This window comes from Rhopilema esculentum, chromosome 10, assembly GCF_057945365.1.
Source record: "Rhopilema esculentum isolate cy_ngs chromosome 10, ASM5794536v1, whole genome shotgun sequence".
Lineage (NCBI taxonomy): Eukaryota > Metazoa > Cnidaria > Scyphozoa > Rhizostomeae > Rhizostomatidae > Rhopilema > Rhopilema esculentum.
Window position 1 is genome coordinate 1,729,263 of NC_142824.1, and position 24,927 is coordinate 1,754,189.

At 37.1% G+C, this 24,927-nt stretch overlaps 1 protein-coding gene across 1 annotated transcript in view; it reads right to left on the bottom strand.

The window, feature by feature from the left end:
- Window positions 1-24,224, bottom strand: part of LOC135694611 (protein unc-79 homolog) — a 29,282-nt gene extending 5,058 nt beyond the window's left edge. The window contains exons 1-30 of the mRNA XM_065213433.2: window positions 23,991-24,224; window positions 21,052-21,172; window positions 20,712-20,857; window positions 18,886-19,056; window positions 18,158-18,400; window positions 17,389-17,767; window positions 16,747-16,908; window positions 15,829-16,267; window positions 15,537-15,625; window positions 15,159-15,273; window positions 13,788-14,054; window positions 12,610-12,871; window positions 11,817-12,181; window positions 10,933-11,081; window positions 10,029-10,186; window positions 9,525-9,706; window positions 9,029-9,260; window positions 8,163-8,375; window positions 7,352-7,739; window positions 5,892-6,111; window positions 5,168-5,512; window positions 4,556-4,803; window positions 4,381-4,419; window positions 3,887-4,002; window positions 3,662-3,747; window positions 2,514-2,678; window positions 2,187-2,252; window positions 1,673-1,783; window positions 1,068-1,172; window positions 317-391 (exon numbers count right to left, since the gene is read on the bottom strand). Coding sequence (XP_065069505.2) covers window positions 317-391; window positions 1,068-1,172; window positions 1,673-1,783; window positions 2,187-2,252; window positions 2,514-2,678; window positions 3,662-3,747; window positions 3,887-4,002; window positions 4,381-4,419; window positions 4,556-4,803; window positions 5,168-5,512; window positions 5,892-6,111; window positions 7,352-7,739; window positions 8,163-8,375; window positions 9,029-9,260; window positions 9,525-9,706; window positions 10,029-10,186; window positions 10,933-11,081; window positions 11,817-12,181; window positions 12,610-12,871; window positions 13,788-14,054; window positions 15,159-15,273; window positions 15,537-15,625; window positions 15,829-16,267; window positions 16,747-16,908; window positions 17,389-17,767; window positions 18,158-18,400; window positions 18,886-19,056; window positions 20,712-20,857; window positions 21,052-21,172; window positions 23,991-24,081 — 5,748 coding nt within the window. The 5' untranslated portion in view covers window positions 24,082-24,224. The remainder of the gene's footprint in view (window positions 1-316; window positions 392-1,067; window positions 1,173-1,672; window positions 1,784-2,186; window positions 2,253-2,513; window positions 2,679-3,661; window positions 3,748-3,886; window positions 4,003-4,380; window positions 4,420-4,555; window positions 4,804-5,167; window positions 5,513-5,891; window positions 6,112-7,351; window positions 7,740-8,162; window positions 8,376-9,028; window positions 9,261-9,524; window positions 9,707-10,028; window positions 10,187-10,932; window positions 11,082-11,816; window positions 12,182-12,609; window positions 12,872-13,787; window positions 14,055-15,158; window positions 15,274-15,536; window positions 15,626-15,828; window positions 16,268-16,746; window positions 16,909-17,388; window positions 17,768-18,157; window positions 18,401-18,885; window positions 19,057-20,711; window positions 20,858-21,051; window positions 21,173-23,990) is intronic.
- Between the last annotated feature and the right edge of the window lie 703 nt (window positions 24,225-24,927).

Sequence of the window (24,927 nt, forward strand, 5' to 3'; positions counted from 1 at the left end):
TTGCTGCCACTACCACTATTAGGCATATAGGTTTTCAACATTAGACACTATATACCTAACGTGATTGTGTACATGCTAAGTTACCGCCTGTTTTATTCTGGCTGGCAATAAAGTCTTAAGTCTTGCATTGCTCAACATGACATGTAGCCTTCAGCTTCAAGTTAACAGGTTTATCTTGATTAACCGTTTACCACATATCTAACCAAACTACTACCAAAAACCTGGTTTCCTTTATAAAGATTCCTGCAGAACCTTGTCACTTTGAGCTTCAATTCAACACTATAGCAAACATATTGCGAAGTATATAGGCGATTACCTTGCCTATACTTCTTCTGATTTCGCTGTCTCCGTGTTCAAAAGAAAACCAGCTGTCCCCTTCAAGGTAAATAAGCTACAAGAAAATCAAGAGATGGATATACTGCATGAGCTGTAAACACAACTCCGAACTACAATAAACACAAACAATAAGAAAACCAAGATATTTTCGAGCTTGCTATGAAGAATCGAGATTAGTTTGCAATATCCAAAGAACTGCTTTAATCTGATCAGGATTTTAAAAGATATGAGAAAAGGTCACGGTAGCAGGCTGCTCGACGGGTTCCAAGGAGTCCTTGCGGCGAAAAATCGACGAAAATGTAGCAAATAAGAAACACCGCAATACGACGAAAATGAATAACAATAAATACTTACTAATTAACGTGTATTTATTGTTGTTTATTCTCGGCGCAATGCGGTGTTTCTTATTTCCTACATTTAAAAGACAGCCTACAATATTGGGCAGACAACGATCAAATTTTACCCATCATGTGTTTCAGCACCTATCTTAACAGTTTTTTCAAAGGGAAAAGCTATATGTTGGTCATTAGAGACAAAGCCTTTAGAGACAATAGAGAAATAGTACCGAGATAAAATTCTCAAGCGATCTGAAGCTACTATGGAAATCATTTTGAACCCATCACAAGAGAATAATTTTTGTTAAAACCTGTTATACACTTCTTTAAATTGAAGAGCTGCCAATATAAAGTTCGGCAGAAAAAGTAGCGACGATGCTGGAAAAAGGGTGGTACCTGCATAATCTTCTTGGCGTTCCTCTCGTGCATTGATATTTTGTTCTTTAAAGTCAAGGAGAGGTCTTGCAGAATTGACCTTGCCAGGAAGTGCTTTTCTCTTTCCTTGCAAAAGATTAACCAAAACGTTATCAATAACAAACAATTATTTTGGATGAAGGACGACGATAACATGGTTGATACTCTGTTAACAAGCTTTTCTAGTCTAGTGTTCATTGATTAGTTATGTTAACCAGAGCTTGTTCCTGAACAATATATGAAAACGTATCCCTGACGACGAAATACCAAGCGAACGAAATGACATGAGATATCGTTCAGGCCAGTATGGGAGGGAAAAGGTTAATGAAGAAGGGGACTTAAAGCAGATTGGAAAATAATTGTGTCTAAAAACTCAATAACGAATTATGTCTAAAAGGAGTAACAGAGGCATGAAAGTACCAAAAATGTTAGAAAAGATAAATACTACAAGATTCTCTGACGCGCAAATTATATTTCTTTACACATAAACATCGTTACAGCTATTTATGCATACATACGTTAAGGCTGAAGAAGCCAGGATAAATTCACGTGAAAACAATTTTACTGCTAGGATCAAATTTCATTACCTTTGAAAAAGCACATTTACATGCCAAGCACAGTGTCTGTAAAACGTCGATTTTGAAGTCGCATTTTCTTACAACATGGGACAGCACATTGCCAAAACTTGGAAGAAGACCCTGCAAAAAGAGCAGCAGCAGGTTGTTAAAAACCTGATGTCTTACAAAAAACTTTTTAAAGGACACAATATAACCCAAAATTAGACATATGTAAGAATAAAGCTGTTTGGGGTGATGGCTTGCAGTAATTTGATAAAGATAAGCTTTTCGAGCGTGCGTTCTTAAGTTTAAAAAGTCAGAGGATGTGAATTCGAGAAAAAAAGAATAGAATTCCAGTCTGCATTTGACGGCTAGATTGCAACTTCTATAATCTTATAATCATTGCCATTATTCTGATTCAAGATCGCGCAAACAATCGATACATAAATGTCAAACAGTCTTTTTTTGCCAAGAAACTCCAAAAATACAGCAGTAATCGTTCCATATCTAGTCAACTGTAAGAAATCGAATAAAAGCATCGCACCTTAGCGTAGTGTTTACCAATACTCAAAAGACACTTCATTATCTGTAGCAAGGAGCTCGCCTCAAACTGAAATTCAAACATAAATGTTGCAGAATCAGCTCTTTTCAAGCATAAACTGAAATATTCAATCTGACAAAAAAGCTAACAAAACAGTTAGCAGTGTAAGCAGTAAATATTTTCAATAACGAAAAATTGTCCGATAAAAACGGTTTCTAACTTGACAAACGTTACAATTCAAAATTTTTCAGCTTGAGAGCAAATTATATTAGACAACAAGTAATCATTTGGATGTTATCGCAACTTGTGATTCACAAGCCTCATACACACCGGTGCAGGCAAAACAGGGAGCAAGGCTTTGAAGAAACCTTCAAAATCATGCAAAAGGTGTTCCCAGGCGATTAGGTCATCTTTGGGAACAAACTGAAGATAAACATTCAGGTTTTGTAGAAGGATGCCAACACGATCTTCTCTGTTTGAACGCGAGGGGAAATCCTGTAAAAACGAAGGAAAGATTTCAGGCAATGCAGCTTAAATGTGCAATTTTACAGTGCGCTTAGATACTACTAACGTTTACATTCGAAGTAATTCAAAATCTAGTTTAACATGTTAATCACAACAAACTGCAGCAACCCTGTGTTTGTCACGGCATTTCAATACAGTAAGTTCTTAAAAAGAAACCAACGCAGATAAAAAAATATCGAGTTATTGTCGGAAAACTAAACAAAAACCTTGCTTTAGAATTTCTTTTTACAGAATTTGTTCATAAAACTTTTCAAAGACCTATATCTGAAGCAAACTGCTACACTAGGTAAATACGACAAGAATAAGCTTGTTCATGAGCTCAACTCTTTCCTAAATTACCAAGACCTCGCCTCGCTTGCTCTATAGATTTTCGTCTGTTACTTTATGCATTTACTATGATGTAACGGCAATGGAGCTGCTCAATAGAGTTGTCAAGTAATGACGTCACAAAAATCTATTTTTAGAATTTTTGAAAATTGTTCCCATAACCTGAAAGAGCATCATGAAATACCTCTAAATCTGCAAAATCAGTAAAAGGTATCACAAATTGGCTGAGATATGACCAGATGAGCACAAGCTCTGACTTCTAACTTCTTTCTAACTGACATCAAACCTCTAACTTTATGAACTTAGCCCAAATAACAGTAATCTGTTAGCAAACTTCAAATCTTTCATTAGCCATATCTCATCCGATTTTTGACAAATTTAACTGATTTTGCATATATGGGATTATTTTATGGTGTTCTTTTCTCTTATGTGGTCAAAATTCGAAACTTCTTAAAATAGGTTTTTTGTGACTTCACACTTGAGAACTCCATACACTCAGACAAAGGAGATAAAAGCAGCTGCCATTTCAATACATTGACTTGTAGACTAAGATGGTTGAGGCAATACAGGATCGCACATTGATAATTTCTACACGAAGTATCATGCTTATTCGCAAAGGCACCCACCTGTAAAATACTCTTGAGAGGCTTCATTTCATCGAGTTTGTCGAAACCAAGGAGAGAAGCAGTAATGGCTTTAAAGAAATCTTCATCTGTTGCAAAGAATATTATATTACTTAGCTAAAAGAATTAGCGATTGAAAAACAGAGGACTCAAACTACGAGAGTTTTCAATAATGGTAGATTGAAAAGGGAATCGGAAAATTGAAAGTATAAGGGTAAAACCACATACCAAATATATCACAGCGAATAAGCTCAGGGAAAAGTCCGTTTGGGGATAGCTGGACAAAAACACATCTTATGAACTGCTTGGCAAGACTTGCAGCTGAACGAGGTTTATGTGAATTGCTAAAAGAAGCAGAAAAGAGACTGACAGTGACCGATCACCACTGGCAAAGCTGAACCATACAATATGGGTTGAATAACCGCAGTACAGGTATCTGGACCCACGTGTACTGAGGTACGAATAAATAAGAGCAAACATGTGATAATGACGCTTAAAAATATTTTTAAATTTTGATGATCAAATGACCATGCAATTGCATATATACCTATCGTTAATATAATCGGCGTCTTCTAGAAAAACACATATGCTTTGAATAGCCCCCCTCCTTATCCCCAATTCATCCATTCACCCATTGAAATAGGCCTATCTTGTTGAATGAGATTCGGTTTAATTGGGTTTTTGCGAATACAATATCTTACGAAAAGAAAAACTCCACTCACCAAGCATCTATGAATGATGTTCCATTGGCTAGGATCTTTCTGCAAGAAATTCAGACAGAAAATATATTGACATAGAATTCTTTTCAGTTTAGTATAGGTATTTCTCACTATATATATATTAAGTTTTTAGAAAATAATACGGAAATAAACCAATTTTCTAATCATTTCAACAAACCTGCTAACAACACCAAGCATCTCCATTAGCAACGGTGCCGCCATTTCTGGATCACGATGAATAAAAGTCGACAAGACAACAATGCATAAATTAACCGTTTCTTGGTCATAGTCTCTCACGCAGCTTTGGCAATCAGGACATTTCTGACTGTTGACAATATCCATCAAAGTCAACTCTTCGCCACATAATGAAGTGGATTCGCTGTCCCCTATCGTCATAGGCCCTTCTTGTGACATCGGCGATCCACTCTTAATGCAAATAGAGAAGTAAAATTAGCCATTATGCTAACAATAGAAATGTCTGTCGAAAATCCTCGAGTAGGCCCCTCGGGTTCTTACGAAAATACATTTTTGGGTGGGGGCTTATTCGAGAAAAGGGGCGACATACTCAAGGGGGCCTATATAACTGTATAGTAAATTTTTGGAGTTGTCAAAATAATTTAACAAAGGAAAACATCATGGAGAGGATGGAGAAGGATGAATGGATCCTCAAAACGGGGGTTTCTTCGAGGGGAGTGTCATTTGCTAAAAGTGCTCTAGTGATGGGGGTCGTAAAAGTGTTCTAGTCATATAATCAATGGTGTTTGGATGAGCTTAGAAAGAGAACACTTACCGAACTAGATTCGACAAAAGACGTTTCTGCTCTTTTTGCATCAACTTTCGAATCAAGTCTTGTCATTTCAACTTGATCCTCATTCATATTCTTGGTATTTTCTTCTTCAAAAACCTTTGGGCTAGAGATTTTGCCTAATTTCATTCGCATTTTTGCTGTACCGAATGGAGCCCTGGAACCCTTTCTAGGTCTGACCCGTCTAGGAAATGACTTGTTCCCGTCTCGCTTCACATTCAAATCTACTCTTCGTGCCTCGATGCAAAGGTAATGCTCGTGTGAGTTTATTGTGTTTATGACGAAAGAAATCAAAGGCATCAATGCCGACTTCAATTCTCCAAATTTATACTGAAATAAAACGAAATAGAAGATTCAGAAATGGTCTCACGAATGAATCCAAACGATTTCGAAGAATGGATCAAAATGAAAAGAAGTTAAACACTTTAACTATTATGGCCTAGCCAGGTTTTTTTCAGAGAGCAGATATTGCACTTTGTAAAAACGTGGAAAACGAAACAACGTATATTTCAATTAACGAGTTTAATCATTCATAATCAATAGTGCAATGATTAGTGAAATATTAATTAGTAATTATCTTAAGTCATTCTTTAAAAAATTGTTGATGAAAGGGGATGATCAATTTAGATATCTGAACAAGGAAGAAAGTATATTCGCACTATAAATAAGAAATGTATTTCTTAACTGAACATAATCAAAGACGAATTACCTTATAAAGTGTGATAATGAGGTTCATTAGCCAACAGTGTTGTAACAAAGGATCTAGGACATCAAGCTGTGTATCAGAGGGCGAACTTTCGTTGTTAGGGTCAGCGATGCAGCGTCGCATAAGGTTCAGCACAAAAGGTAAGAGCTCCTTGCCTGCGTATGGATTGGAGTCAAGCACTGCCGTGACATTTATCATTAAAGCCATGAAAACAGGACAGCTCCTGATAAAAAGAATTGCTTTAACCAGGGGCGGGTCCAGAACAAGTTACTGACTGCCTTACATTTGGCTGGGGTCTGGGCGGTGCCTTAATTTAACCTTATTAACTTGACTGTCTTCCGTAAGAGCTGAAAGAATAGCTGTATTCGTCCCTGCTTTAGCGATTAGAAATTCAGGAGCAAACAAAAGCAAATAGCAGGCAAAAGCTTTGATTGAAGGGATCAACACTGTCAAACCTTAAGCAAGGCAGTCACTCTTTTGTGTCAAAATATATTCTCAGCAGAGCTAAGCAAGCGTCATCAAATCTTTATATAAATTTTCCTACCATGTGCGGAGATAATTCTACACCACTCTTGCAAAGAAAATCTCACAAGGCAAGGTTTTTGGTCAAATAATTCAAAACAAGTGAACAATCGTTTGTAACATTTATATCAAGATGTTTATATCATGGGTTTCTTTATCCAAAAATCAACAGAAAATATTCAAATATCAGCAAAATAGGAACTTAGAAAATAGGACCATTAAACTAAAAAATTAATTATTATTTTCATATACATAAATGCAGTGGCAACACCAAGGGGGGTACGGAGAGTGGTAATTACCCCCACCCCCAAATTTGTCAAAACATGGTCCACATATTTTTTTTAAAAATTGACTAAAACGCGCTAGGTAGTGTTTGATCATAAACTTATAGGAAAAAAACCTGGTGCAAGGCACTGAACGAGACAAAAGGGGCGTGACCTCTCTAGCCACACCCACTACACTCCCACTCTCGCTAGCTGGCACCACCACTGCATAAATGCCTTTTGTACAAATAATCTTATTGGCCACGTGCTTGTCACTGAAATTGGCTGATCTAAAAATCCAATATTGCGGATCACAGGCCTAGGAGACATGAGTTGTAGACCCCCCCCCCCCCTTCTAGAAGGCTTCACGTAACTGTAACCTCGTAATAGTTCAACCTCACAATGATATGTCTATAAGTCGTATAGTTCTTATGTGTTAAGACCAGTCAATCGCTAGCCTCACGCACGAGTCGCACGTTCTTCTTAGAGGCACAGTTCAACGCATTTCAGGCTCCAGTCGGGCAGTTGTGTCTCATTAAAGCAATAATCTTCGGGCAAGATCCATGCTAATACTAAGCCCCCCCCCCCTCCCCTAAACGTTAAGCATCCGCTACTCGCACATTGCGGATAGCAGTTAAAGGATTACAACGTTACGAGATTGTAGAAACTCATTTTTACCTGAGTTCAGATGCTTTAAAAACCGGCTCTTGGTCATCGCTAGCAGCTGTCAATACAATTAAACATCTCACTATCATTGTCTTAAATTCACTTATATCTTCAACCGAGCAAGTTTGCTGATTGACGGCTTTTGCATTTGAAAAATGCTCCATCGATAGCGTAACAAGATAGTGAAGCACCACATTGTCAATTTGCTGTAAATACGATGATTTACTGCTCGAGGTCCCACTTGATTCAGCAGATTCTTTTCTTTTCCTTGTCCCTCCCTCTTCGTCCTCTTCGCGAAACGTTTCACCATAACCGTTCGTCAAAGATGGGTCCTGATGACCTCTGCTGAATGGGTCGTTGGTTGGAGACCATTGCCTTCGTCGCCGACGGGAGTTCGTACCTAACGATGAAGACTTGGTAGTCAATAAGTTCTTTGATGACAAAAAAACGACACGAGCAATAAGTTGTTTGATGACAACAAAAACAACACGAGACAGATAACAAAGATGTTCAGTTGGCCTCCTTGCTGCACTCAAGAAAAAAGTTTTCACCTCTGGGTGTCGAGCAATTCGTTACATTTTGAGGACCAAAACGAATAAAACTAACAGAGATGCCAGAGCTAAATGGCGTGCTCCCGCAAAGGCTAGAGCCAGCAGCGCTGACGTCATTTTTAAAATAGACAATACGTATTACTTTGTGATGCTTAGTTTATGGCATTGAACTGGTTGGGAATTATCCAAATATGGTTATGTAAAATTGAGCCTTCTTTCTCGAACCTTATAAGGAAACTCTAAAAAGAGATTATGCGGTAGAAAAACCTCACTTTCATCCTCAGCTGTTGCTTCGTCCATCATTTGAGAAAGAAGAGACGATTGTCGATCGAACTGGAGGGTGAACTTTTGCTTGTAAAGAACAAACGGAGCTGAAGCAGAGCGAGGCCTGTTAGGGACCATGCTGCCACTGCTGACCCAGCTAGCAATGCCGGTGGCACGTCCCGGGCTTGACAAAGCTCTTGACCACATTGGCATGTGCGAATCTAGAAAGGAGAGACAATGGCAGCTATAGGGCAGCAAATAATTACAATACCTGAGCCTGTATAAACTGGATTGTGACGGGGTTGTCTATTGTTGTTTCAGAGTATTGCATTCTTAATGCAAGTACGGTAACAGCTGCGTCAGAAATATTCCCATCCTAAAAAGCCTCCCTCCCTCTGACTTTAACTAAGTCCTTTAAATAAAACTCCCAAAGTTGAACATCTATTTAGTCAAAATGAAAAACAACACCACTAAAGCGCATTAATTCTGAATTGCTTGTGTTAGAAACACAAGTTGTCTGTATTTACATATATTCCCACAGGGTATATCAGTTTAGCTTTCCAGTCTTCCAACTGATGAAGTTTGGAATGAGCAACGGTTCATTTACCATTCCCTCCCTCTCTGCAAGGAAAAAAACTAAATCTCGGTACCAGTTAATCATGTTGGTTCTTTTCTAGATTTATATCATGACGCCAGAAAAATGCTTTTCAAACAGTTTGCTTACAGGCACTCTTACAAAATTTTCTCACCCATTGAAAAATTAAAGTGAATCATCGAATCATGGAAAAACCCTATGGTCTGCAAGGGAAAGCAAGAAATGGTGGTCAATTTGCAGAGGTACCGTCAAAGGAATTTGTTAATGACGAAAACGTACTTGCTAGAAACATCTCATCTGATACCGTGCTTGAAAAGGAGCTGCCACGGCTGGAGCTTACTGCAGATGTTTTAGCCTTTGTAATTACATAGACCAAAAGACTCGTGAAAAACTTTGCAGAAAACGGAGAGCTGTCCTCAACTATCAAGCTCAATGTTCTCCAAGAATATAAGAGCGCCAGACGATCCTCACTTTCATCTCTGAAGTGCTCTTCCATATAGCAATACAGATGCTAGCAAAGAATAAAATATATATATATATATACTTACTGAAACAAAATCATACTTGAAAAGGACTTATACGAGTTTTTATATCATCAATACAAGAAAACTGGAAGGAGGTAGGGACAATTGTTTACCTATAAATATATATATTCTTGGCAAAGGAAATCTTCTGCCTTTTACATTATACCATAAACAAAAGGTTGTAATGAATGGAAAAGAGCAGGATCAAACAAATATTCACGCATATATGGGTAAACCAAATAATTTTATACCAATAGTGATGATCTGTTAATTGAAGCCACAAGCGCCCTAGCCTTGGTTGCAACAGCATCATTGACGTCATCAATCGCAGATATCAGATAGATCAACGCATGCACCAGTGTAGACTTGGCCAAAGACGAGTCGCGGATTCTATCAACATCGATAAAGTCGCACAGCAGCGAAACTTTCTCAACTGCAACGGAGAAGTAATTGGGGGTACAGAAAGGATTTGGGTCGTAAAAGATATGACCATATCTTTAGAATATCAATTTTGTGAAACGACATGCTTTCATGAGATTCACACAGTTAAATATTGGTAGCATTCAACTGTAACCTCGCTTTCTCTACGGGTGTATCAGTGGTGTAGTGCTTTGAAAAGAGGATCCTCTCAACAACATTCTCAATAGCAAGAATAAGAAAGAGTTGCTTTTCAGCAATAACAAGGGAATATCCTAACCCCTGGGTAGGGTGTAACACTCAGCAACCGATTTGACACAGCAAGTAATTTCACTAACCTGCAGAAAAGCGCTTAATCCAGTCTTCATTATTAAAAACACTCTCGATTTCATCACAAAGTCTTGCTGCTCCATACGGCATGCAGATGCAATGAAGAAGAAGTGGTACTGCTTGCTGAGCGAGGCAGGAGTTGTTCGATTGCAGCATTTCCCATAAACTACAACAAACAATAGCAACCATTCAAAATTGATACACTGCTATAAATAATCAAACGATCTCCATTGAATTATATACAAATTTCAAACAACTCCGGAAAACTACTGGAGGGCAGAGCTGGAAAAACTTGTGACCGTCTGTCATAGGCAGTGCGTTTGTAATTTCGAAATTTGCATGCCCACTTTGAGGAAAAAAGGAACCGGGCGTTTCCGAAACAATGTTTTCGAATGAAACAATGATTCAGCAAATTTTCTTTTCAAGAAGAAAGATATAGCTATCTGCAAATTTTCCATGGCTACTTACAACATTTTCTTTTATGAATCAAATCATTGCATTTTCTTTTATGATCCTAAACAAACGTGGTACACAGTAATTCCCAGCATCCTAAGTCATGGCACTACCAGAATACTACAAATGGCATAACAGGAGAAACTTTTCTCGATCAGGTAAAACATCCGAAGAATCTTCTAGCTGTGCTGAAGGGCCTAGGACCACTTTAAAGAAACGATACTTATTCAACAAGGCAAATTTTAGTTGGTAATGAAACTAGTATTGCATTCTTGTTTCTACGAACTTTCTATATTCGAAGGCTACAGGTTTATAATACATGCATGGAGATGAAGAAGGTACAAATGGCTTTAAGCTTCTGGTCAAATTGAGTATGAAATCTAAAATAAAACGAAAATGTGGATGTGAAAAAACAGTTAAGGAATCTTTATGTACAGAGTAAGTAGAGTCACTGCATACCTGGGAATAAAAAGGACAGTCTGCAGGTAATGGGTAAGATCCATGTCCTCTCTTGCCGATACGCGAAGACATTCACCACGAATACATGTCATGCTGATGCACTTCAAAACATGACCTAGCACGATTGGGTCTGTGTGCTTGAGAAGGTGCTGTTGAAATAACATGTTTAATGGTATAGATACATAATCTGTCTAAGACAAATACAAGCCTGCTCTACCCATATCGCAGCGTTTTTTGGGTAGGTAGAAACAGCCTTTAGTGAACTTTATCGCTAGCCATAATCTAGAGCCCCATGACCTATCGAAGACGGCTCTTTCCTCTTATATCATCTTACCCAACCGGCTTCATTCTTCGCTTCACAAACCTATCACAGGGCTTATCCTCATTATAATTGATCATTAGCCACCCCCCGATCCATTCACTGTATTTATTGACCACTACTGTGTATTCATTTAAAGACCAACAATTCTGATTTATCTTCCAGCAATTTCAGCCTTTCTTCTTACGAACCATCGAACAGCTAAATTTACGAAAATTTATACAACAGCCTTGTATAACTCATTCGGCTTAATTGTACATTTCTCTTGCAGGTAGGGTAGCCACTAAGGTAAGACAAACCGACTTGCAGGTATCCAATAAAATTACAATGTTACTGACACAAGCTGTACGAGAAATACACGACTCTTGAAGATACCATAGTCCTAAAACACAGAGGATCAGGCAATAATGTAAATTCCATCTTAGGCAGGAACATCACGTATAACTTATAGTCAAAAGCTATTGGTTCCTTACAGCTGCAAAAAATGCTGGTTTCCAACATAACAGACCTTCAACGCAACAACACACTCTCTGGCAGCAACACAAGTCTATTAGTAAATTCAAACCTGCAACAGGAGAACGGTGATTTCAATATCTGGGTTGTCCCTGTAAATAAGGGACCAATTGCTTTGCTCTGCGCCAATAGAATTCCCCCTTGAATACAAGATAGAGCCTTCTGATATGCCTTTGATCTTGTTCCTCCATGCGATGAGACTGTCCTGCTCACTGTCTTCGGAAGTAACCGAAGCAATAGCAGAAAGTTCGCTGTCTGATTCATCGACACCAGCACTGCTGACGTAACCAGTGAAGCTGGCGGCTGCTTCGTCGAAGTCCTGATCGCTGTCAGCTGATTCAGTTCTTTGGACGGAACGAGTCTCTGCAAAACTTGCGTTACTAGATACGTGTGAGCGTATGGAGGATTTCAAGGATTCTAGAAACAAAGCAAAGTTTCTCAGATGCATAATAACAAGAAAAACTTTCATTGAAGAGCAAATAATAAGAAAAAGTATAACAACCAATAATAGAGGAAATACAAGCATTAATAAAACAAAATAAAGGATCTTGATTGTAAATGACTCTTATTTTGTAGTGATCAGTTGATTATTGGGTGACTATTGAAGAGATAATTTCGGCTTTAGTGTGCATGTTCGCTCTCCTATGCAAATTCGATTAATTTCATGTAATGTTGAGAATCTTTGATTGGCTGATTATATTATGATTTCTCTGATTGACTTAAAAAGGGTGATTGATTTAACAAACAATGATTACCTGAACGCTGCAAAAACTGCAATGTTTGCTTTAAATTTGTTATAATTATAATAATTTATAATAATTGTTAAGCAAGTGCCGTTTACTGACCTGATCGAACTGACTTGCTAGTTTTGTCAATTTTTGACTTTAATTCAACATCAGTGTACGTGGGTAGAACAAAGTCAAGTAAAATTGTGATTTGGTAATAGAAGATTCCCTTCAATTGACAATACTGGCACGCGGTTTGTCCCGAATGCAAGCATCGCTGAGCATCCTTCTGGTTATGGACAATGGATACTAGCAACTTGGCAAGAGAGAACGATTCCTGGGTGTTCAACTGTATACTGTTGCTGGTTTTCCGCAATGATATCTACAAAGTTTCATATCACAATTGTAACATCAAACAACCAAGCAAGCAAAAGACCAAGCAAGCAAGCAAGCAAGCAAGCAAGCAAGCAAGCAAGCAAGCAAGCAAGCAAGCAAGCAAGCAAGCAAGCAAGCAAGCAAGCAAGCAAGCAAGCAAGCAAGCAAGCAAGCAAGCAAGCAAGCAAGCAAGCAAGCAAGCAAGCAAGCAAGCAAGCAAGCAAGCAAGCAAGCAAGCAAGCAAGCAAGCAAGCAAGCAAACAAACAAGAATGCAAGCAAGCAAGCAAGCAAGCAAGCAAGCAAGCAAGCAAGCAAGCAAGCAAGCAAGCAAGCAAGCAAGCAAGCAAGCAAGCAAGCAAGCAAGCAAGCAAGCAAGCAAACAAACAAGAATGCAAGCAAGCAAGCAAACAAGCAAGCAAGCAAGAAAGAAAACAAGAAAGCAAGCAAGAAAGAAAACAAGCAAGCAAGCAAGCAAACAAACAAGCAAGCAAGCAAGCAAGCAAGCAAGCAAGCAAGCAAACAAACAAGAATGCAAGCAAGCAAGCAAACAAGCAAGCAAGCAAGCAAGCAAGCAAGCAAGCAAGCAAGCAAACAAGCAAGCAAGCAAGCAAGCAAGCAAGTAAACAAACAAGAATGCAAGCAAGCAAGCAAACAAGCAAGCAAGCAAGCAAGCAAGCAAGCAAGCAAGCAAGCAAGAAGGCAAGCAAGCAAGCAAGCAAGAAATCTTCCAAAAACTTTGAATTTTTGAAAGGAGACACTTTTTTCAAAACTTTTCACAAGAGCAGAACGAAACTCGTACTAAAAAGGTGTTATGTGGCAACTAAACAAATAAGTACAAAAGACCCTTTCTCTAGAACAGTGACGAGGACATATATATCATTTTGAAAACAATAGACATAGCAAAATTTTCAGAGATTCTTACCTGTTTTATGAGAATATCCATCATGAGGATATAGTATGTGACACCACTATCTAATACACTGACTGATGGAAATACAAACGGGGAAGACCCTGGAGAAGTGGAAGACCGCGCAGGTGATAGAGGAACGTCGCTGTAAGACTGTGGGTCGGGAAATTGGAACATGGTCTGTGTTTCCTCGTCCTCTGAACGTTCTGCCTGCTTTGCAGCGTCAATGAACATGGAAATCAATGTGCCCACATCAAGGCAGACATCTACAGCAGAGAGCACCTAAAAGCATTTACCATTATAAGCAGTAAAGACACAGCATAGACCATAGGTAGGTTATGTCTAATTGTTGCATTTTATGCAACTCAGAAGTCGGTAATAGAATGCTCCAATATTAAGACCTAGCTTGGAATATCAGAGCAAAAGACTTTCGTCAAGAGTACGACGATTCCCGTCAGGGATTTCCATATCAACTAAACCCGTATTCTATAAGAACCTTTCTTCCTTTTTAGGTAATTTAAGCCACTGCAACACTCATCTTTTTGTGAACTTTAATTTTCCAGTAGTCATCTTTCAGCTATTATTTGAGAATTTTGATGGTTTTAAATGTTTAGAGCTATTCTATAGCATTTTTCAATCTTAAATAGGCCAACTAAAAAAACTAGTATATGTTTTAGAACGTCATTATTTAATTGCTTTACTGTTGTTGCTCTGTTTATGAACTTTCAACCTTTAAATATGGTAAAAATCATTTTCAGATCGATTATTCGTTTGTCAGCCACAGAATGACGCATTTTCTGGCATGCAAAAGAATCCTTTGGTATTGTTATAAACAATCGCCAACATAAAAAGAGTGCAATTGTCTTATTTCCTAAATATCATTGGTGATGGCTATCGTTGCAACCTTATATTACCGAAGCTTGCTTCAAATTCCTCCCAAAACAATTAAAAAAAGTTAAAAGGCCGAGTCTTGTTTTGAAATTTTTAAATTCTTTCCCCTGAAACAGCTAGTTTCACTACCTCTTCCTAAGGCAGCTACGATATCTCAGCTATGATAATCCCTTCAAGGGCAAAGTTAACAAACCCAGGATGTCTATATTTATTGTATTTATTGTAATTAGTATTTCTTTTTGTGTAAATAGTTAGTCTTAATTAACTCAAGTTAGAACTATCATTATTCTAACCAACTGTAAATAATGTTAAAATAATAGTAATAATAATAATGGGTATCATTAATAAAACTTATTTGAAGAGTGCATCCAGTTGCCCGTTTTTGGGGAAGGTTCTAATTGATTAGTAAAAAATTAGCATCACTTTTCAAGATTGCTCAAATTATAACTTGAAATCAAATAATTCAACAGAAATTTTGAAGAAATACGGACATACCTGCAGCCATGCTAGACTTTCTTGTCTTTGGCTATTGGAAATATTCTGAAGTTTTCTGTCAATAAAATTGAGTGAGTACGATGGCCTAACCTCAGATTTGATATCAAAAAGCCTCCTAAAAGGAAAACGTCAAGGAAATCAAGAAAGTACAGGCCCTCAAAGAAGAAAAACAAACACATGAAAGTTAAAAATATCAATCAAAAAAAGTACAAAAGTACAATGAAAGATTCAGCTTGAGCTTCATAGCCACTGGTTCAATTTGCAGTCACTCCTTTAGTATAAGCTTCATAAAAAATTCCAATGGTAGTGCGTAAAAAATATCTCACTCACTAAGCACGTACATAGACGGACAAAAATCGAAAATCGGCATCTGCTTACTTTAAAATAGCTTTGTACTTTATTAGCTCATCAGGAGAGACCTTTTCTTTAATCTCTTGTATCCAATCAGGTAGAACCCTCTCCCAGACCTAAAGAAACGAAAACATATTTAACGAAAGGGAAATTTCTTAAAAGAAAAATAGCTTCTGTTAGAAAAAACTCGCTCTTGGCAAGGAGATGAAGAAGTGGCAACCCGATTTGTTCATTGGTAGGAAAAAAGGGCAGGTTAAAACTGAACCTTAAATATGAAGGTGTAATTGTCAACCGTCAACTCAATCTATGAATGAAATACCTTTTCAGGCAAAAGACCGAATTTCGCGAGTGTTGAAATTCTTTGCAATCCTTCTAGAAGCTGGCGATTTTCGCTCATGAGAGATTCCCAAGCGAGGCCAATCCTCGCTTCAACAGGCGGCACAGGCAGCAAACAGTCGCAGTAGAGGTGAAAGTCATAACTCTCAACCTTTTGAATCCATTCAATAGCCTGGGCTTGATACCGTTCCACGATCTCTACGATCTTCACGTGAATGTGCGCCTTGGAAGCGACCGTCTCCAGCCATGCAAACAACATTGATAACAGCCGATTGATCTGCTCGTAACTATAAATTGTAGGTGGTATGGGAGACAAGGCCTTCAGCAAACTCAGACCATGCAGGCTTCGGGTTATTTTTTTGTAATAGTTTGCGTCTCTCTTGTCAGATAATGTCAGAGATGATATAGTTTCAAGGTCAATTCTATGAAAAAAAAGATATCATTTCGATCAAAAACGGGCCTTTTGTAGGCTCTGATAGAACACATTGGCTATTACTATGCTATCAACATATTTTACAACTAAAGTTTACAAAAACCACTAGTGCGTTAGTAGCAGACGATGCTAGGGTGTGTTGAACGGAACGATCCTGAGTTGCAGCTCTCAGTTGCCCTTGGTTCGAGAGGCAGATAAAAGTGATGCAGATCAAATGTCATTTTCCAATTAACCTTATCCATGCGATGCCACTTCACAATTTCTTATTTTCTATCCTACCGTCTTATCAAAACAGTATGACGTAGTTTCGCATAAATCTATTTTATTAAACAAGTACTAATGCTTCAGTGTTCACCGAACATCGTTCATTTGATTGCCTATCTGCATGCAAACAAGTCATAAATTGGTTTAAGGAAAAATCTTAGCGGGATACTAAAAAGGTATGAAAAAGGGAACAAATGAACGTACCCCATCTCAACACATCTTTGGCTGAATGGCGGATGCACCTGTTTCAGCAATCGTGACACGGTATCAAGCAAATATGTCTGAGTAGGCTTAGCCATAGACCAAAGATTTGTCAAACTGCTATGGACAGTATGATCCTCGAAAGGGCTGCCTTTTGCATGCAAGCTGCAGGAGGACAAAAGATATTCTTGTTAACATTGGCAAAATGATGTTCGAAATACAAAAACAAAACAACAAATACGTTGCACAAAAGCTTTTAAAAAAATATGCACATTTTTAGGCACATTTGCAGTTTGGCATACTTCGCAAATCACCAAATTGTAAATTTTGAGACGCCACTTCAATCAGCAAAACGACTTATGTATATTTTGAACGTCTAAACGTCTGGTCTGTTCATCAGTTCTTTTAAATCTAATGAGTTTAGGCACAATTCTAATTAACCTCTGGGTAAAACATACTTAATTTTACTATACCTTAGATTGCGGATAAAAGAAAAACAAGGAGCATAGAAAAGTTTTTAGAAATTTTTGCAGAGTTTTGAAAAAGTATAAAAAAGGTCAACTGTAAATTTAATCTGCAGATGGGCAGAATAAGAGTTGGTAGGGCGAGCAAAGAATCGGTTTTGGTGATCGAAAAGAGGCTGACCTTTCGTTGCATGTGTTGCAAATTCGCATTGGTTTCCTTTTGTTTCTACGCGTGCACTCCGACGAGAAGCAGAAGTGCTTGCCAGCCTTTGGTTTCGATTGACAATCTTGATTTTCACATAAATCTGAGATATTACCAATGGAACGCACAACTTCGACGAATAACGAACTGCACTTGCTGTTCAACAATTCAGCGCATGATGTACACACAAAAATAGGCGGTGAGCATCCCAACACCGAGGAACATATCGAAGGGTCGAGGCAAACCAGCTCAGCAGTACGAATGAACCCCTCACTGTTGTTTTCAGCGCATGACTGATTTTCACACCTCTGCAAAACGAGCTCATCTTCTTTAACCGATCTGTATTCCATTACCGTACCTTAAATTAGGCCAAATCATTCATTTTAGTTCTATAAACATATAATTTAAACTGCTTTGAGTATAAGGAAGTAGGCATTGTGCTAAGGTGCAATATAAAAATTTGATTGATAGCAGCAAAGTTGCAGCATGCCTTGGCTTTGTAGTAGATGTTCGAAACAGGATTAGGGCACGTTTACAAAGCAACACTGCACCACATTGGAAAAATAAAGTGGGGCACTTTCATTGCATTGTATAGAACAAAAACTGAAACATTTTCATTGCTTTTCTATTAAAAAGCACTACAAAGTATTGCATTAAGCTACTTGAAAACTCTAGCTTTTATCGTTGGAAATGCAGAATTTTTTGCATAGTAAAACACAATTTACTCGAGTGATTATAAATGAAATACCGATTTCAACAGCTGGAAAATATCTATTGAGCATGTGAATTGCCGGCTCTAATACTTCCTGTGTGCCATATGCCATTACATACAATAAATCACCACAGACGTTCTTCTTGTAGGCCATCAGAGTCTCGACTATTCTTAGAAATAACGACTGATCTGTGCACGACTGGAAAATTGTTAGAAGAAGACCTGGTGAGGACAAACTGACTTTGCTACGCTCTTTACTGCCGTCTGTAGGCACTGCACCTATCATAAACAAAGAGATTCTGTCGACAAGAGCAGCTTTATCCAATTGAAAAGAACATCAAGTAAGAAGTTTTAAACGATAACATGTTTACTTTGATGTAAAAAACTTCATTGTGGCAAGATTCAATTTCGCTATGGAGTAATGATAGAAAACATCGATGGTGGGTTTGATTGTTAGAGTCCCAGCATAGGAAGAAGGGAACTACTTCTGTGAAAAGAGTGGAATGCTCGAGGGTTCTGCTTACAAAGAAACAATTTAAATGGAATACTAGTTCCGTTCAGAAAATCGAAAGCTTTTCACTTTAAAGTCTTGCAGACATCTAAATGGCAAAGAAATGTTAAAATTTTTTGAAACACATCGCACACATGGAAGGAACAGCTCGGTCGATAAATACTACAAGTGTAGGTAATTAGCTGATTTTTAGTGACATTTTGGACAGTCAATTAGAAGAACCTTTGAGAAAAATATAAGAAAATGAACATACCTAAAAGAAGAGGTAACAGGTATCCGCAAATTAGGGAGACAGCTTTCGGATGACACGAAATCGGTATGCCTTTTATTGCAGATGATATCTTTGTGGGTAAGCCAAGTAGCTCATTATGTGATAAAAATGGCACCAAACATGCTAGCGTAGTCAAAATGGCTTCAACATAAACTGCAAAATAAATTAACTTTTAAATCATTGTGCATCTATTAGAAATACGAGCATACTATCTCAAATTTAATTTCGATTTTCTTTATATAATTTAAAATACTCGTAAACAGTTCTTTGGATTTTCTACAACAAACTAAAGTTAAATCACTTTTGACATTGCAGCTTCATTACGCTTTTGAGATAAACAAAATTTTCAATTTTCAACAAATATCTAAGGCAATATGAATGTACCTTCACTGACAAAATTATTTGAGATAAAGCACAAGTAGTGACATTGGGAAAAGTCAAATTGGGCCTAAATAATATCTCAAGGACTGAAGCAGCAACCATTAAAAGACATCGTTAAGGATGATTTCTAGCACATAATTCAAACCAATCAAAGTTCAGTTTTTTTAGTATCCATTTCTGCCTTTAGTCTTCTATCGAAGAATTACTTTTTTCTTTAGCCTTTTGAAACACTTATATTCTCTTATAATTGGCCATCTTAAGCATCACTTTAAATTAATTTGCTTGTAATGTCAATAATCAGTATTAGCTATATAATCCTAAATTAATAGTGATCATTTTACCATTATAAGGTCGAGCGCCTAAAGCGCATCTTAAAACAACCATGGAGAGCAACCTAATGACCGCCTGAAAATGTAAATTTGATGAAATTTTATACTCGATTTCAAACCCTGTTACCTTCCAAGACTACGTCCACAAAAACTCATTTTCAAATTAAAACGTTGTATTCCTGGCAGAGAAAATACAAAGGTAGAAAAACAATTTGCGAGTTCAATCGTTCTAACACGTAATGATATTTGAAAATACATTGTTTCTGTTTGGACGTAAAATATTTGATTCGGCTAAGAAAAAATCACAAACATTTGAAAACGTATATGTTTAGATATCGTTCAGATGATGCTGTATACAAAGAAATACAACATAATATCATACCAAAGGCCTAGGGATGTGGCACTATGGTAGATCAATTCCCATTTTCAATGCAAAACGAAGCCAGTTTCTACTGTTGCTTTACAACATTTTGCAATGGTGTGAAATATTATAAATAAAGGTGTGAAACAGAGTGTCTTCAGTTTAAACAATGAATAGGCAGTTGATGGGATGTTTCTTTAAGATTAGGCAGTTAATGGTTCAGCTCAAGCAGGTTGGGAGGCAGCAATGTAACACAACTGACTGCCTGCCTAATAATAAGATACTACATTGTCAATGTCACCAAAACAATGCTCAAAATAAAGAAAGAATGAATTAAGCATGGTTGGATGTGTATGGTGCAATTTTTTTTAAAAAACCTCTGTCACAATTCTTTTTCATATTCTAAGAAAGCAAATGAAGTTATACAAAATCAAACATGGGTAAAACACTTTAAAATATATATTAATAATTTATCTTTCTTGTATAAGTTATGAAATTATTTCTTAATACCTTCAATTAAACCCTTTCATGTATTTTTTCATGATAAGATATTCTTTTAGATGCATTCTAAACTTTTGATCCCAATCTCCAGTGACTCCCGTTTTAAAATTATGCAATGTGACCAATTGCTTAAATATTCAAGCACTGGCCTGATAAACTGCAAAAGTAAGCTATCAATACTTATCTACCAATCATTAACATGACATGCAACTGAAAAACGAAAATTAGCTTCATACCTTGTTTTTCGACAGCTATTTCTTTTGCTTCCTTGAGCGATTGCAACAGCATTGCACACAACACATCATAGTCAACAGATGGATGTTCAAGCCTGCTAAATTGCCTTGAGTCTTCATCAAAGTAATTTTGACTTTCTTTTATCCATCTGCAGAATCAAAATAAATCACAACAAAATTGATAGATTGTAACAGATATCTACTTTAAACTAGAGTCATGCACTACTCCTGCCATGGCCATACAAACATACAAAATGATTAATACTTGACAAAATTGCTAAATTCTGTGGAATGGAGCCTTAAATCTACAATGAAACAACAACACAGACTGAAAGCACCTTACCCAAGCAGAGTATGTTGAAAGTATTTCAATACATTTGATACATCAGTTCCAGAAGGCATTCTTTCATCATGGTCAATAATTCTTCGGATCTGATCATTGAAAACTTTCATCTTTCCATAAACTTAAGGCAAAACAAAAAAAGATGACATGATTAAACCATGACATGGAAACAAATATAAATATCAGCAAGCTTTAATTACGGCAAAATTGAAATGCATGAAGGAATCAGACAGATAGCTAAAAAAGTCACATCGCCAAAGAAGGGAGGAAATTTTTTACATTTTTGAATTCAGAAATGTCAGTTATAAATATCAAAATACTGCATTTTGTTTTTTTTGTTTTTTCAAACTTGCCTGCTGTTTTTGGGGGAAGGAGAAAATGATTTCTGGAAGTTTCAATGAGTAGAACTAAAAAGAAGTTAACTTTACTGCTCTCTGGAAAGTTACTAAGGGTCTCTGTTGAGAGCATTGCACCATAGATCTTACTTTGTAATCATGACAAATTATCCTCTTTCTTTAAATATTAAAAGCATCACCATAAAGTAAGAAAATATGGAGTAATATGCTTTTCAAATGTTTGGTTTTCCTAATTTTTATCTATGCTTGGAGTTTTCAAAAACCCCAAGTGTTTTGATACATTTTGACAACCATATCAGACAATCTTGGCAAAAAATAGCTGAGACATTTGAACGAAGGAAGGAATTTATGTGTTATATGGTATATCTTCATATTATATGTGCTGGTGTCCTAAAACCCCTTCCACCTGGGATCAATGTTGGTTAAGATGGTTTCGGAATAAGTGGGGATTACTACATTGGTTACCAATCCAACCACAACATTGCTTTAAGGGGAAGGGGGGTTAGTGATTTGTAAGTAGCTTCTTTTTTGCAAGTGTCTCAGCATTTTTGCCAATATTGCAGATGTTGCTCTACCTTTCCCAATACAGATGTCAGCAACAAAAGTTTCTTGGTATGTCTTTGTTCTTATGAATTACATATCTTCACATAACAAATCACATATTAAATGTCTTCATATGCAAAAATAAAAAAACCAATATGACATGAGACTTTTAAATGTACGAAAATGTGCTTGATCAGCAAACTAACATAAGTTACAAAATTATATTTGTTAGCAAATAGATTAAGTAAAGGCTGGTTTTCATGTGGTTTAATTATAAGGTGATCATCGCAGAACAATGTCTGTGATAATCGCAGGCCAATTGCACCAAATGAAAAAAGGTCAGTTTTTCATTTTCGGCGATCATCATCATAGACCATTACTGCTGCTGTCTAACAATAATAAAAAAAATTTGACTTTCTGGATCAACTATCTGTGATGTAAAAAGGTGATGAAAACACCTCATCTGCAACTGTCTGTGATGATGTCAGAGAGTTAATTGATAGTTTCTATTCCACACTAAACTGCTTTGCTTGTTTGATATGGCTGCTACAACGCTACATGATGACTAAGAGAGAGTGATGCCACATTCATGAAGATTATTTGAGATTTCTCTCAAAGATACAACAGGTTTTCCAATGATTTTAAAGACAAAATCTTAAAATCTGATTGTTAGAAAGTTGTTGTAGAGAGAGTCATAGAGCCTGTAGACAATCTAAAAAGATGACATGAAAGCATTAAAACAATTGAGGTTATATACTGCAGCAATGATTCAAGTTTTTGCTCAGTTTTCCTTGAAAAGTACAATTTGTATATTTAGGTACTTTTTGTATATGTATCTACCTAGCATTCAAAGGTAGTTTTTAAGGACATTGAGAATCTATGCTATTGAGCGGTGTCCTGTTCCTTCCTCTTGATGTGACCACAACTTGTGACCCTTGGATCTGTAGTCTGCAGCCTTAACCACTGAGCCATCCTGGCACTAATTAGAAGCAGAGGCACCAGGAGCTTCATGGTGCTGCAAGGGGTAGGGACTGCAAAAAGAGCACCTTGGGGTGTCCAAGTTTGATGCTAAATTGTATCGGACCTTACATAAGAACAAAAAGTTTTTCTGACAACCATTTACATCGCTTGGAACTCCTCTGAACATACGGTGATCTTGAGGGCAGAAGGACATTCTATTATTGTTATTTATATGACCAGAAACAACTCAGCTTCAAAAAGGCTTCAAAAACTTGTTTCTGAAATTTCAGATTGCACCAAGGCTCTCGTAAAGATCTCTTAAGTAACACACATAACTCAAAATCTAATGACTTTAAGGAGCTCATTGGAATATGTGTGCATTTTGGCACTGCTCACAAATTTCAAGCCAAACATAGTCTTCATGCTAATTTTTAAGGATTTTCGAATAGTGAGAATTCAAATGTTTGAATATACTCTGTCAATTTTCAAATAGTGAGAATTCAAATAGGTCCACTGGGACCAGAAAAAGGGCCCACTAGGACAAATATCCCACCAGTCCAACAAAGCATCAAATATGAATACCAAATATGAATATTAAAACGTTTTGAATTAAAGACATTGTTAATTCCTTGACTGAAATATCGAACATATGCAAGCCAACATTGGTGGCACTGAAATTATTTTGGGAAGAATCAATAAAATTGAAGTTCAAATTGAAAGGTTTTTATGGATCTAACATCTCTCTTCACCATGTTGATCTACCTGGCACATTCTATGTTCAAAGATATGTTTGAAATGTTTTCATAAACAATTTTTAAAGGTGCAGAACTGCTGCATTATATACCCCACCGGAGCCGTATTTAAAATTATACACTGATTGACCTCTTCACTATGGAAATATACTCTGTCAACTAGAGGATCTGTTGTTTTGTTGGGAGGGTTGAAGGACCAGCTTTAGTCGAAAGGATGGGAGGAGCATCAATTTCTGTCCAGTAGAACTATATCATAATCGCCTTTCTTGGAGTTACATAAATTAATTTCTTCAGAAAACCTAACGGAGATCTAATAAATCATAATTACACTGCTCAGCTTTCGTCGACCTTTGGACAGGGCCACCAACCGAGCCCGCTTGCTGCCCAACGGAGCAAATGTTTGTGAATGTATCCGCCATCTTGTCATCTTTGGCTTCTCCACAAATGATTTCTTCACAGGGAGACGAGCAATATAAATTGCATTGGGTTCAATACAAGCAAGGTTCCAAAAATTAAAAGTAGGAAATAACTTTGAAAAAAGCAAAAATTTTGCAACATGTGCTTAAGCTTTTATACCCACACACGTCTTATACAATAAAATTGAACTTATACGAATAACGGAAGTTTTAGTTTTTATCATAGCCATTATTTCAACATATTTTTGTTTCTTTCCATTGAAAGTTCTCTTTTCTTTTAAGTGCCGAAGATACAGAGATAGACACAAATTTTTCTACAACAAAAATGTAGAAAAGCAGAAGAAGCATGGCTAGAAAACATGTGTTCAGAAATAGAACAAAACATTTACCTATACCGAACAAACAACCATTATGATTATAAATATAGCTGGTCTGAATACCTCAAAGATCCATTCACAGACGAAAGAGGGCCAAATCCAAAAACATGGTTGGTCCCAAAATATTAGAATCGGAAATAAGAGTCGCAGCAGTTAAGAAAATTAAACAGAACAAAAGCCGCTGGCCCGGACGACATCGTAGTAGAAATGATGGAAGCGCTAGAAGATTTTGGCACTCAACGTTAAACGAGCATCACAAATATTATATGTGACACTAGCGAAATACTGAAATATTCATCTGGGAGATGCTTTTCTAGCTATTTAGAAGGTATGATTTCAAAAATTTCCTTTCACGTCGGCCCCAACCATGGTGGGTCCTCCTACATCACTTAATGTTATTCTCAGCCCCCCAGGTTTAATCTATTCAAGCTGTCTCTGAAAAATGTTATCAACTCAACTATAAAAAAAGTCA